Genomic DNA, 14,891 nt, shown 5'->3' with positions numbered 1-14,891 from the left:
AATTACGAAAATTAAGCAAGCGCTTCTTGAGCCAAGCTTGAGCTTCTTGAGCCCCACTAAGCAGCTGATACTCTTATTTCAACTCAGGTTTTAGTGACAATCGAAGTCATTTTGACGAATGTGCGGGTTATGCATTATATTACGTACCATGTCCCACTAAAGGGATATTAGTATATTATTTGGGCTGAAATATGAGCTTACTTGACAAGCTATTAGGTGAACTGCTGAATCAAAGTATATTTGACAGACGGAGAGATACTACCTAAACTCAGCCATATGGTTCTAGCCGGCAGCACGGAGATGATTGCGGACAAATTTGAAGATAGTCTTCATCGGAGATTCACGCAGAACCCCTCTGCATTAAACTTGACTTCAAATCCTGAATGGAGAAAGAGAGTATCTTTTGTGGCCGGACAACCTGAGCAATGTAGACGGATATTGCTGCTGGCTTCAACGAGGGTATATTATAAATATTGGAGGCGCAATAGATCATAATGTTGTGACAGCTTCTAACTTTGCGAGACGCGTCCCCCATTTTTTGAAAGCAGACAATATCCCTCATTAATCGTATGCAGCGAGGAGGTTTTCGAGAATCAAGTAGATGCGAAATCAGCCCAACTTTTTCGGTGTGGTCCAGAGGCTTTTTCGGTGAAAAGCTGCCAAGATGAATAGCCAATGCACCGACCAGCGTGGGTGGCTCAATCTTGACGCTAATCAAACACAGCCAAATTCAAGAAAAGCAGCTATTGAACCTTCCCATTCACTTGACTGCAGCATTGGGGTTCCCTCCAGTGAAACACCTCGTCTGTTTTACATACCACTTATCAGTTACCGAGTAGTCGTCACTTTGAATGTCATTCGGGACAGAGAAGATATCAAAACGTTTTTCCTTGATTCCTCCCCATCCAAGAAATTGAAAGCACGCGATTGTGTGTTGTGGAGTAAACAGGCTTTCAAACACGTGATAGAAAAAAACAATTTACTGAGGCTTCATCACACTGATGAACACTCAGGCAAACTTGAGAAATATTCAGACCTTCATCAAATTACATTGTTTGCCACCGCGTCGACAACACGTGTCCGCGAAAGCCGCCAGAGACTTGGAGAGGCGCAGAGCGACCTGTTCTGGCTGGTTCCCGGTTTTCCCGCTTGGTGCTGTCCGTTTTGCTAGGGTCGCGAATATGTCAAGGATATGATTTGTCATTGTCTCAGTAAGACTAATGAATCGCTATATTTACCTAAAAATGCTGGATCTCTCGCACCTATCGGGACGAACGGCAATGTTAAACTACATGCCAACTACTCCGGCGAGTTTGCCCGTCTCTCGACATGCCCTTTTGAATTAAAGTAGATGATTTCCACGAGCCTTTCTTTGAAGTGGGCCTTCATGCAAATAGCTAACCTTGATTATGAGATAACTGGGCCATTTTTGCCGCTTGGTTATCCAGTGTGTTGTAACAGGTGTCCCTTAGGGCAATCAAAGTATTTTTGTTTTGATATAGTTTCCAGATTGAAAATGAAATGAAGACAATTAACGCATTGGTTACAAAAAGCTTTTCTTTTACATGGGCTTCTTGTCTAGTGCCTCTGGTTTTCTGGCCACTTGATTAGCTTGGTTTATCTTTTTAGAGGTGATACTTAGTTTTTGTGCTTTTGTTTTGGGTGTTTTTCAGGCTGATTTTCTTTTTTTTTGTTCTCAATAGTGTGTATATATTGCGCCGTTGAGTTCAATGAAAATTTGGTTTCGAGTCAGCGCTCTGTCCGTGTCCTTTACCCTGTCCGTCGTCCTTTGCGCTGTTTTAACCTTTTAAGCGCTTGCCCAGTTTGGAATTTCTGGATTATCATGTGCAGCTGGTATTGATTTACCCTGTCATTTTACTGTGCTGTTGATTCTCTTTGCAGGTGCTCTAATGAAGGACTCCCCTTCCTGGGTGCATGGTCGACTTGCATCACAAGCTGCATGAAAAGTGTGAAGAACATTTCCTAGGCCCGTGACATGCAGCCTCTTTCATCCAGCGCACTCCTCTAGCGACAAGCCCATGATGACCAGCCAAGCTGTAGCTTCACTGGAGCTGACAATAAACAATTACGGTAACAATTTTGTATGTTTTATGTGCTATCATGTGTATGAGCGACAGATGGCTGTGGCAGCCGCTTTACCAATAAGGTGTATACCTATGCCAGAAATTTACTTTCATGTACAATGCAACATAATTGTTTACACTGATTTGTTGTTAAAATTATTCTTCTTATGAACTACATCATTTCTATTCAGGTGTAAATTGCACACAAAACCACATGTTAGGCTGTATGACAAGACCGGGAACTGTACGATTTTAGCCCGCTAGCCTGGGGTCTTGCTGGTATCTTGCGGTACTGCTGGTAGTGCACCGGGGATTTGTGCTGGCAGCAGCCCGGGAACTCGCTGGGACAAAACAAGCCCGGGAACTGTATGGCTTGAGGCCGCTAGCCTGGGGTCTTGCTGGTATCTTGCCGCGTTTCTGGTACTACGCTGGGGATTTGTGCTGGCAGCAGCCCGGGAACTCACTGGGACAAAACAAGCCCGGGGACTGTATGGCTTGAGGCCGCTAGCCTGTGGTCTTGCTGGTATCTTACCGCGTTACTGGTACTACGCTGGGGATTTGTGCTGGCAGCATCCCGGGAACTCGCTGGGACGCCCAGTGCCGGGCGTCCCAGTCACTGGCCAGTGACTGGCAATCTCACTGGCCCGTTGTCGCCCCGCGGTGCGTTTCCAGCGTCGCCCCAGTAGGATCTTACCGGCAGACCGGTACCGCCCCAGTCCCAAACCGGCGAGTTGTGCTACTTGGGACCGCACGGCCGTGCACGCGGTCGCGCAGCGACGCGCGTGGCACGATGAGATTAAACATGTGTATAGCCTTTAGATCTATCCTTTCAACATTACCCTTTCATTTTAAATTGTGAAAGAAGACATCCAAGTAAGCTACATTTGAGATAACCCTATTTTATTATTTCATTGTAAAGCCTCTTCAGACTGAAAAAGCAACTAATTCGGGCGATTTGCTTCAAAATTGAATAGTTTGCTTTTGATCACACAAAAAAAGGACGAAAGAAATATTTATTTCAAACAAAGAAGGAAAGTTGAGTAACGTGGATGTCCCCGATTGGGTCCTGCGTATGGAAGAAAAAAAAGTTCAGATTCCGGAGGCAAAGAAATACGCAACGCTTCAGACACTTTACCCTTGATCTGCCAGCGCAACCTGCATCCCTGAACCTCCAATGCGATCGAAGTGCTTGGTGCCCAGGGAAGGATCTTGTCATGTCGTCTCTAACATCATCTGGGGGAAGAGGGATGATTTTGCTCCTCTTCCGCCCAGCTGGCCCAGTCTCTCCTTCATCGCTCTCCTCTTCCTGCTCTCGCAACCTCTTGGATCCCCGCGTTTGAGCTTGAATAAGTGCTATCGCAATGCTCATATTGAAGTCAAGAAGATCCAGTCTTTGCTGTCTTGGAACGACTGCTCGTTCACAGTCTTTCTTGTACTCAATCTAGCCGTTACATCAGGCCATAACCAAACACTGTTCGAAGACATGGACAGGATATTTCTTCGTTCGCAAAGATTCGAAAGTAGGAGATGAACCTGCCAATTACATTCACTTTGCCCACTGATCATGTTGTACTTTGCAGATCCGTCTGTTCGCTTCACTTAATTTTTCTTCTACTCTTCTACTCATACTTTGACCACCTCTCGCAACTTTCTTCTTGCTCTTTACCAAATGCTGAGAGTGAGGAGAGAGGAGCCTCTAGACAGATTTCTTGTCTTTCCACTTCACAACGCACAATTATTTGTCACATCTCACTTCACACTTCGACTCACCGCGCGGCATTGGCTGGCCCTGCGGCATTGTCGCCGCAACGCCAGGAGTACGGTTGGCCATCATTGTGCTGGTGAAACGTTTTTCAATGAGATGCATGCTTAGCTATTTTCAGGTCCATAATATACCTGTCAGTGAACAGGAAAGTTCTCGCTCCCTCCTTAGCGCTTCCGCAAGCTTCTTGATAGTGCTTCACCCAACATTGAACTCTCGCATATCATAATCAGAAGGTGTGCCTTTGCCAACATAAATTACGAGGTTCAGATCCAAGCCATCTGGAGATGCAATTGTAAAATATTTAAGGCAGACAGGATTTGGCTTAGAAGGCACCCGCTGCCGCACAGGAAATCTCTCTGAACATGGTATTATCTGCTCGTCATTAGATGCGTCATGAGATAGATGCAGCTCCAAGCAGGCATTCCTAAACAATTTGATGATCAGATTACTAGAAAGAGCCTGTTTTTTTTTCTTCCTTTTTTGTTACTGACGCTTTGCCAGCAAAGTGAAGGTTGCTTCTCAGTTCAAAAACAAAACTCTTTCTAGACGTTGCTTGAGAAATTAAATCTACACTGAGCATCTGCGACAAGTACAGCTGCACACTTGAAAGCTTTGGCAATGCAGATACCAACAAACAACTTCCACTCTTTTGAATACGTTTAAATTTACCTTTCTACTCTTTCCTAAACGGAATAGAGATTTGTCTGGGAGGCTCATTTTTCGCGGAAGTCCCCTTGAACATATCCGAGAAAATATTTTCATGGTGTGTCTGGCTCCTGGCGCGTCTGGTTGCTCGATACATCATCCTCTTCGAGGGTTCTTCGACAATTAGTTCACTTGATGCACGCACAGATAAAACAATATACATACGCGCTACTCCTGCATCGGGGCAGAGCTTTTGCTTCTGGGCCTTTGGTCTTTTCGGTTGTCTTGGCTGTCGTCACTCTTCTCACTCTCAGGTTCTCTATTACAACTGCCGTTCAGATCATTATAAAAGGACTGAGTGTCCTCCGAATCTGACAGATCAGAGTCACATTTTAGCAAGAAGGACCAAATTTCTTTGTTAGTCAGGTACTTGGCTGAAAGATATTTTTGGTATTTAGGACTCACAGAAGGCGATTGCGAACACCAAAATCAAACGGCGCTTAATTGTAAATATAGCGCGACTTTCACGTTAAACTTTTCTCAAATTGTTTGCTGACCTTTCAGAAAGACTGCAACACTTTGGAAGTAACGTTCTAGTGCGTGTAGCTTGAGAAAACAAAATAAAAAATCACAGAGCAGCGGCCCCGCTGTTCCGTGAATAGTGCTCCGTCGTGAATTCTACCATGGTTTCAATACCGTGGGGGAAACCACACAGGTGAGAATTTGCGAGCCATTTGGTTAGAGGCAATCGGGCATTCGGCTCGTATAAAGTTAGTCGAAGTATGCTTCCCTCATTGTGCCTCCAAGGGCAAGGTTTCAAGTTTTGTAGTGTGCCTGACTTACCAAAGCAAAGATTTTTACGTCGCGTTTTAATAGTGCATCATGACGATCAATCACCATGCTCGCGTATGCCATGTGATAAAAAATAAGAAGAACAGTAAAGATACAAGAACTACATATTTTTTTCTAGTTTTCTCTCTTTTTTTTACGCAGATTGATAGACGCTGACAGACGCTTGTATTTCACCGAGCTTTGTGCATCTTGGAACGCCAGAACGCCACTTTCATTGTCGCGTCTTATGAGCGATGCAGGAAGTTTTGGACGGGCGATGAATAGCAGACGAACAGAAGAGAAAACGGACGCTGACGCGCAGCTTTCGTGCCTGCGTCTCACTGCATTGCATACGACGATAGTCGGCGGTTAAATAGCAGACGATGCCAGAGGCTGACGCTCGTCTGCTCGCACGACTAGCTGGCCTTGTTAGACTTCAAGACTGGACGCACCGGAAGACGCAATAGGGAGATACTAAGCTTATCAGCCATTAAGGACCAGCAGCCAAGCCAGTCGAGTAGTAATGGGGAGGCCACTTATCTGTTTGCGGGGCTTAGAGCTGGCGGTGACGTCCACCTAAATTTTGTCTAACGGCGTAAATATTGAGCGATCAAAAATGTTTTTTCGCGAAAAAAAGTATTTAAAAAATGCTTGTCTGATCTATGCCTTATACAAAATACTTATTTTTTTTTCTTCCAGTATCTCTTTAAGCCATTGACTCTGTAAGTGTGATGTCATGGGTCCAAACAATCCGTTGGTTGGGTAGTTGTTATGGACAAATACATGCGACTAGGAAACCGGCTCCCACATTTATGTGCATCAGAGCCGAGGTGGACACTTTGTGTCCATCTCGGCTGTGATTATCTTTCAAACACTAGAAGGCGGCATAGTCATATTCAGAACGTTTCTTGTCGATTTCCACGTGATCAGTTGATATTCCGACCCCCAAAAGAAAAGCGAAATTAAGTTGCGAGTAACCTAAAAAGTAAAAAGTAAATAAAAGGTATTTGGAAAAGCTCTTAAGTTACAATAGTAATTACGGACTTGCATAATTATCTGGAAGATGCCAATTTGCTCCCAAAAAGTCTTTGAGCCGGGGTAATTTGTTTTGCGTTTGGTATTTGAGAATGAGAACCGTTTAGTGTCCCAAATTCAAAATAAATGTTTTGTTGTTAACTTTTGACGAGGCAAATTATTTATCTGTCGTTTAACGAACCCCCAATAAACCAAAAGCTATAGACACCTGTTTTAACATGCCTATGCTGCAGAATTTTTTGAGCAAGATGGCGAGGTAGCAAGTTGGTGCACGATACAACAGGTACAATAACTAGGGATGCCGCGAACTTTTTTCGAATCGAAGTTTCGATGATCGAATCAAGCGGTTCGAAAGGTAAGAAAGATTTCGATTTTTCGAATTGTCTATATCGTAAAATTCGACGGAGGCCGAATTTTCGATAAGCGTCGAACGATAAGCGTCGAACTAAGAAGTTCGACGCTTTTCGAACCGTCAAACATATTACGCTAAAAAATTCGATCTTTTTCGAACTTTCGAACTTATTGCGCTGCAAGGTTCAATGCTTGTCGAACTTTCGAATTTCACTGACCAAAAAATTCGATAAATTTCGAACTTTCGAACTTATTTATCAAGAGAATTCGAAAAGTTTCGAACTTTCAAATTTTAAAAAGTCAGAAGTTTGACGAACTTCGAACTTTTAGGGTAAAAGTTCGACGTTCGTCGAACTTCGAAAGACCGGCGGACGGTTTCATTTGATGTCAAGTAGTGGGGTACATTCGTAATTTTTTTTTTCTCGAACTTTCACACGCGGTGCTGCGTTCCTTACGAAAGACAATGTCGTTTATTTCAATGTTCTGGCATGCTTAGGTTTAAAGAAATAAATCCCCGAACGCGCGAGGAAGGACGACGGGTTTTTGACGATTATCGTTTGTGTCAGATTTGAAGCACGCTGCAGCCGGAGCTATTTATGGTAGATATGTTATACTTTTTTTAAGAATGATCTATGTATAGCCTAGGTAAGTGCCGTCTTAAGATGTGATTATTGTTATTCAACGTGAGTTTCGAAGAAATGTCCAAACATGTATCTGCATGCAATTATGACCTAAACTTGATATTTATTTTCGTCTAAGTTGCTTGAGGTATCGCATTTAAATTAACACCACAGACAGTACATATCATTGCCATCTGCAGAATACAAAAAAATATATTTATTGTTTTTTCACGTTAAGGAATAAATTAACTCATGGGAGAAGATTTCTAATAGTGTTGAAGTTCAGCACGTCATCAAAAGAAAACTTTTTTTTTTTCGCTTCACGTTCCTGGGACGTGTTTCTTTTAGCCTGTACACATTTTGGTAAAAGAAACTTGTTTCGAAGTTCTGAACCTCTGAATATGCAAGAATAGAACACTTCCGACGAAGTCTTGATAGTTTTTTTTTCTCCTTCTTTTTATTCCCGCATTTATTCTTTTTTTTTTGTTACTATCGGCACAGGTGTTTAGGTCGAAAAGACAGCTTTGAACTTCCGAACCACTAAGCATGTGACGAGCAGTGCCTTCTGACAACGAGTTTCTAACGATGACCATCTACGCAACCTCTTATGCAGTGAAGAGCGACAGTAGCTATACATATGCATAAATAATTTCAGATTAAAATAAGCTCGACCACGCCCTCTTTCCCCGTATTGTTTTCTTTACTAGTTCGAAGTACCTGCAAGGGGGAGAAAGAGGCTGAAGCCCCCCTTCCCCCCCCCCCCCCCCCCCCCGCTACCCTCTTTCCCCCCGTTTTTCCTCTTCCGACGCCACTTGTATGGTAGAACGCTCCTCGACCTCGAGTTGTGTCGGCTTTTGTGCTTTGTGCGAGGCGATTCCTCCGTCCCAGAAAATAAACCTCCAGGACAATTATAAACTTCACCGGATCGGATTACTACCAGCGTGCAAGGGGTGGCGAGCAGGTTTGCCAGGTCGCTTCAAGGTTTTTCTGAGCCTCAACCTCCTGCTCGCCCCTGGCCGTTTTGAACTGGATGAGTCTCGTAAAACAGTGCGTTCGTGCAATCACTACTGCGCGGTGCAGGTTAAAGACCCCCCCCCCCCCCTCCCGGGGCTGGCGGTCACAATTCTGCACTGGCAAATATTGTAGCACGTCCGGGACACTCGTCGTCTCATTTAATTGCTTGACCAACTTCGCAGAATCTAGATATCACTCCCTAACTTTTCTAAACTTGATTTTGTGAAAAGAAGTGAGTCGTGAAAACGTTATTTGAAACTGAAACTGTGGGAAAACTTGAAAATTGGACTTCGAAAACTTGGATTAGAAAAAAATTCAAAATCTTCAAAGTTTTTTTTTTTTTTTTTTTTTTTTTTCAATTTAGCGTTAAAAGAGAATCGAAACCTTCGAACTTTTCGACTTTATGCAAAAAAATTCGAAATCTTCGAATTGTTCGAACTTCATGTCTATAAAACTTCGAAGCGTTCGAAGTTTTCGATTTTTTTTTTCAAAGAATATCGAAATCTTCGAATTTATCGAACCTGAAGTAAAAAAATATTCGAAATATTCGAATTCGAAATTTTAGAAACCGTGAAAGCTTCGAAATTTTCGAATTCGAAACTCCGCTGTGGTCAAAAGTGGCGAATTTTTCGATATCAAACCTCGGTCGGTACGAAAATATCGAAATTTTTCGAAATCGAACCTCAGTTCGCTTCGCAAATATCGAAACCTTTCGAAATCGAACCTAGGGTGGTTCGCGACATCCCTAACAATAACAAAGACGCAGGAGATGTAGACGGGGCATGGGGCACCCGACTTTAGCTGATTATTTATTCAGTTTTTATAATAATAATCCTGCATTAAATATTTATTCGTAGTTCAGCGCTTTTCTCGTCAACACCTTCCTTGTCGTTGTAATATCTGCGCTCTTTCCAGTTGTACCGTTGGAGCAAGTTATTATATAGTAAACCATCAGAACACTTATATTTTAATAGTTTTAGAGAGCAGCTCGTAGGTGCCCGTTTCCGGCTTCAGCGGCGTCGCCGTCGCCCACGGCAACGCCCGTCGGTGAAGGCCGACGGGCGTTGCCCTATAATGCAACTACGCGGAGTATTATTGGTAAATTTCCCCGCTAAATTTATCGGGAAAAATTTCCCCGCGATATCTAGCGGCAAATTTTCCCCGCTAAATCTAGCGGGAAAATTTCCCCGGTAAATCTAGCGGAAAAGTTTCGCCGCTAAATATAGCGGAAAAATTTCTCCGGGAAGTCATGTGACCTGGACGGTCACGACGTGACACCCCCAGGTCACGTGACCCCCTCCCCGATGTCACGTGGCGTGGGGGTCACGTGACCCCCCCCCCCCTCTCCCGAGAACACGTGACCCTCTGTACCCTTCCCTCCTCCTCCTCAAGAGCTGCGCTCTAATTCGGCGTTACAGGGAGTTGTAAACGGCTTTCACTATTTTTATTCAGATTCATCAAGGATTTTGTTGTAGAATGTCTTCTGACTCTTCTTGTCGACCTTTTCACATTTATACTGGCGCACATGATATCAAAACGATGTGGACTGATGTTTTTGGATTTCTTGGGAGGATTTGATTTTGTGAACCATGACTTGTTATTTTATAAACTTAGCTCACATTTACTTGACAGCAGGGGTTTGGCTTAGCCAAGTGACTATGTAAGGAAACTAAACCATGTGTTGAAATAAATGGGGAAACATTTGATTATTTAAGTGTCACTTCTGGTGTTTCCGGAATTCTACTTTGAGTTTTCTTTGCTTTTTTTGTTTATAAAAACACTATGATTAATAGTTCAATTCTAGATATGGCACTATTCTTAGATAACAGCTTTAAATATGAATTAAATATCAAATAGATTAATATTTTTTGCATATTTATATAGAAAATATTTCTGTATTTTGTGAACAGTGACGAATAAACTTTAGTTCGTTTGTCACTGTTTTAAATTTTGAAAATCCAGAAAATTTACTATTGCCACGAAAAGTTGAATGATCTTTGTTTAGGTGATCAGTCTCAATACCCTTAATACGTCTAATTCCATATAAAACATTTTGCCAACACATCAAGCCTATCAACAAAATCAAAATCCATCGAGCCTACTACGAGCGATTTACAAAATATCAGATTTCCCCGGTATTGATGTTGATTCTAGCGCCCCGTTTTGAGGTTAAGAAGAAAGTGCAGCTGACCCCTGGTGGGCAGCTGTGTTGTATTTTCTATTTTTGTCGAACCTGCTGTAGTCAAAATGTTAAAACTGTGCGTATATTTTATGCTTTCTCATCGTGAAAGGAGTAGTCTTGCTCCCTTTGATATTCTCTAGCTTGTTCTGTTTTGATGGCTAATACGTTTGGGTGTAATTGTGTTGTACATATTAGAGATTTTGTTTTATGCCACTTTGAGCTTTGAACTTGAACATGCCAAAAATGTTCAAGTTTATGCTGATAGCCTGCTTCTTTGCATGTGCTACTGAATGGAGATAGGTAGCTTTATAATTTCTTAAGTTTTCTTTGTCATTATGTTAACGGGCCAGAGATGCAATCGCGCGTAATCCCCCTTTCTCTCCTACCTCCGCGCATGACATCCGCGAGGCAAAGAAACAAAACAGAAAACGTAAAGAAAACTTTGTACTTTTAATATATCTTCCGAACATTAAATACGCACCGATTGTCTAGAATGCATACCACAAATATTTAGATTCTGAGTTCCCATAAAGCGTTGTCAGCAAGAATGCCTTCCGATAATGAGAGGTATACAGTGATAAAAAAAACATAATCTAGGGTAAAAGTTTCAGATACGATTATTCACGATGTGATTGGTATATCAGGAAAAGCGTGCAATACAAGCAAAGTCAAACACTGTTTTCTTCTAAATCTTGCATCTTTCTTTTTTCTTATAAAGAAATAAATAGGTGGCCTAAAAATATACTCGACCTAAAAAATTGCGTTTTTTCGACAGCTTTTTCTTTTTAATTTGTGTTAGAAAGACGATGCTTTCTATACTACCGTTGTGTTTGGTGGTTACTGCCTTTTGATATTCCAGTTGTTTAACAGAAACTGCGTTTTTTTAGTTGTTTTAGAGACAATGTTTAAATGTTTATTATACTCGAGCTGTTTAGAATAAAAAAAAAGTAGTTTTATGCTAGTCGTGTGTGATTCATATTGAGATTTCCAGTTTTGTTTTGTTAATCTTTATTTGGGGATAAACCTAACCTCTCATTAATGTTTCAATGGATTGCAGGTTTCCTTCTAAATTAATAACATTAGACTAAGTTTCGTTGGCAGTGTGCCTTCCTCCTCCTCATTACCCCAAATGTCAGTCGCACCCAATTTCGAATACTATAGGGAGTCACCAGCCGAATATTAATATCTTTATCAATAACCGACGAATGCTGCTGCTTCTCAAGAAGAACATGATCAGCCGTATGTCTCAGAAATACACCACTCCTGCACCGCTAGATTTGGTTGCATTTATTGCGCTTCAAATTTTCTCAGCATTGAATGAAGGGGGTGATACTGAAAATGAGGGTCTCTAGTAGACGACGGTGCCGACAGGGCGGTGAACGAAGTGTCCACCTCGGCTCTGGTGCACGGAACTGTGAGAGCCCGTCACCACTGGAGCGTGGTGCACCTCGGCCTGGTGGTAGGTGCTGCGGATACAAAATACATTTTAATATGTTAGTCTCAAGACAAACTCAGTCATCGATGAGAACAGCACTCTGGTGTCATGAGCTATAATGTCGAACGTGAGAAGCTAGGTAAGGTTCAAGTTAAAAAACCATAATTGTGTTTGAAGGACGTTAATCGATACAAGGTTCGTAACCAGACCAAAATCATTCTTCTTTTTTGTTTGTGCCAGCCTCCCATACTCAAAAGTGAGCACAGCGTTCCAGAGGGTGCAGCTTGAGATAACGTAGATTTAAAAGAGCGCGTTGCTATACTAGCGCTGCTCATTAAGTTTGCGACGCTGCTCATTAAGTTTGTCGTGAGATTGCGGTGTTCATAGATTAATGTTGTAAGTAATACTGTGATATTGACACGGCGTCGTGTTGTTTTAATTCCGGGTGGCTTAGGATTATCGATCCCACCTTATGCGCAAAACATAAGCGCGAACATTTTGTTGGCTCTGTTATCAAGGTGCCGCTCGTGGTCTTCTCCGAAAGTTAGACGTCTTGTTGAAAAAGTAGGAGCCGGGAGTCGATCGGTCGTTTCTCTCGTCGCCGACCATCGCCCACGCTCATCTGCCGCGCTGCCGCCGTATTCCTCGTGTAATTTTCGAAAGGCAAAGGTTCACCCAAATAAAACCACCCTTAAACTGCATTCCTGCGAGTTGTTTCTGTGGCTTCCTCACTTTACAATTCAACAAACAAAAAATGTGGTGGGAGGTATTAAAGTTGCTTGGAAATTGGAGTATACTTTCTATCGCCTTAACGAGTAATCGCAAAAGCACTAATTCTCAAACAGTCAATGGCTTCTAAGGTAGTGAAGAGGGCTCACCCGAAGAAGGGATCATGCTTGGTGACGGTGGTCTTGGGGTGGACGACCTTCTTTTGGCTGATGGTGTATCCGTGGGCGTGTGGTGGCACGTAGGCCACCTCGCTGTGGTGCACCACCACCGGCTGACGCACTACGGTGGTGGCCACGGGGACATGAATTGCGGCGGCGTGGTAGACATGCGGAACCACGTAGCCGGCCTGGCAGCAGGTGGCGAGCAGGACGAGACAGGACACAAGGGCGGCCTTCAACGACATGGTAAATGTGGTTTTAGGTCCGATAGTTTAGGTGTAGATGTGCGGATGCCGTTTTTGACCGGAATGCTCAGAAAGTATGCGCAAACCGGCTTTTTGCTCGTCGTCTACCATGACGAAAACACGTTTCTGGTGCGAAGTAAACGCTACGGAAGTTTTGTGAAAGCCTACGTTAAACTTGTCGTCGGCAGAAACGGACTCTGCAATGGACGACAGTCAATATCAGCTATAAAAAAAAAGACTCGACAAAATACAAGTCAGTGTTTTACACAAGAAGCATCCAGCCCATAAATTCTTAAAAACCTTTGCTTTTAAAAAGTCTATCGGGAGCTCTAGAGGCAACAATTGGATGCTTAAAAAAAAAAAGCATGGCTTGGATTGAAAAAAAAAAAAATACACTCTAAAAAACGCCCGTGCGTCTGCTTTCGCGCACAACACTCGGAGAACTAATCACCGCAACTTATGGAGGCAGCTCAGCGAATGACGACGCCGAAACATATGTTTAGACCAAAAAACGGAGTCTTTGTTGTGACATTACGAAATGCAAGCGTGATGTTTTGCATTGCTTAATGTCACAACTCAGACTACGATTTCTGGTCTAAACATATGTTTCGGCGTTGTCATTCGCTGAGCTGCCTCCGTAAGTTGCGGTTATTGGCTCTCCGAGTGTTGTGCGGGAAAGCAGACGCACGGGCTTTTTTTACAGTGTATACTGTCGGAATAACAGGTAGAAATTTGTCGTGTGATTCCTTTTGGTTCATGGCTTTGAAGATACGATCGACTAAGAATATTTACTCAAATAGTTTAGATTAAAATCAACCGGGGCCCCGTAACTTATGCCTTAATCTCGCCTTTAAACTTTTCGGAAATCCACGCCATTTTTAACAAATCATTTAAACGATTCTGCGTCACCCACTTATTTTATCTCTGTGCATTAAATGAGCTGTCAATAAACACCTCTTTTAAATCGATAAAAATTCAACGCGCACAAAGCGTACTCACGAAGGTTTTCATGTTGTATAGGGACGGGGATGCTTCGAGTTACCTGCTCGTTTCAAGACTGTGTTGACAGGGATATCACAGGCGTCCTTTTATGGGCGGCTACGAGGAAATAGTGAAAGGTGGCGTAAACACGTTTGCTCGACAAGTGCTGTCTGCCCCACCCAAAATATTTTTCCAACATCGTCGAGACTACTCCTTGTGTTATCTGCCTTGACAGCGGTCAGCGTCCTTAGTAAAGTTTACCGGCAACGTCAAGATTCGCGCACTGACGACATCTCATCAGCGAGCTGCGCATTTGATATGCTACGTGTGGGACGTAGCACTGCCTTTCCTCACTTTTTTTTTGTATCTGAGAGTACAGACTTGCTTCAGTGGGGTATACCTCAGAGCAAATTTGCACATAACATTACACGGTTTAATAGCTTCTACAAATCAAGTATGGGCGTCGTGTTTAGTTTTCTGAGCATGTTCTAGACGCTCTGTGGCAGACAGCGGCGCTAACATCGATAATCTGCCGTCTGGTAATTGTGTTATTTGTTTTAAATCTTCACTCAAAGGATACTCTATTATTCTAGGAAACAAACATGTGCATGTACCATCGCGGGGAAAGCTGACGTGTCCTCAAGTAACAGGTCCTCTTTCGCTGATAAATATATACTGTTACTCTTATTTGAAAGTTACGATTGCTCTACCACTTCTGTTGATGAGTCCTACTGCCTTTTGGTTACTTACTTTTAAAACTAGAAATATTCATACAAAAAGCTCGTTTAATTAACATTATTTTTTTTTATTTGCTCT

At 42.7% G+C, this 14,891-nt stretch overlaps 1 protein-coding gene across 1 annotated transcript; it reads right to left on the bottom strand.

Moving 5' to 3' along the window:
- Positions 1 to 11,864: 11,864 nt before the first annotated feature.
- LOC8030414 lies at positions 11,865 to 14,143 on the bottom strand. Its single transcript, XM_029974658.2, has 3 exons — positions 14,094 to 14,143; positions 12,841 to 13,082; positions 11,865 to 11,993 (listed from the first exon to the last, which is right to left on the bottom strand). The coding sequence occupies exons 1-3, from the start codon at positions 14,103 to 14,105 to the stop codon at positions 11,876 to 11,878; spliced, it is 372 nt and encodes a 123-aa protein (XP_029830518.2). The 5' UTR covers positions 14,106 to 14,143; the 3' UTR covers positions 11,865 to 11,875.
- Positions 14,144 to 14,891: the final 748 nt, after the last annotated feature.

The sequence above is a fragment of the Ixodes scapularis genome, unplaced genomic scaffold (genome assembly GCF_016920785.2).
Source record: "Ixodes scapularis isolate PalLabHiFi unplaced genomic scaffold, ASM1692078v2 PGA_scaffold6__148_contigs__length_123643588, whole genome shotgun sequence".
NCBI lineage: Eukaryota > Metazoa > Arthropoda > Arachnida > Ixodida > Ixodidae > Ixodes > Ixodes scapularis.
The sequence above is the reverse complement of the archived record's forward strand: the minus strand, read 5'-3'. Positions and strand labels throughout refer to the sequence as shown.

Bases quoted from the DNA above. Each gene is read 5' to 3' on its own strand.
- LOC8030414 (XM_029974658.2), bottom strand. The intron at 11,994-12,840 runs GTGAGCCCTCTT...TTGTATCCGCAG, and splicing joins AAGCATGATCCCTTCTTCGG to CACCTACCACCAGGCCGAGG.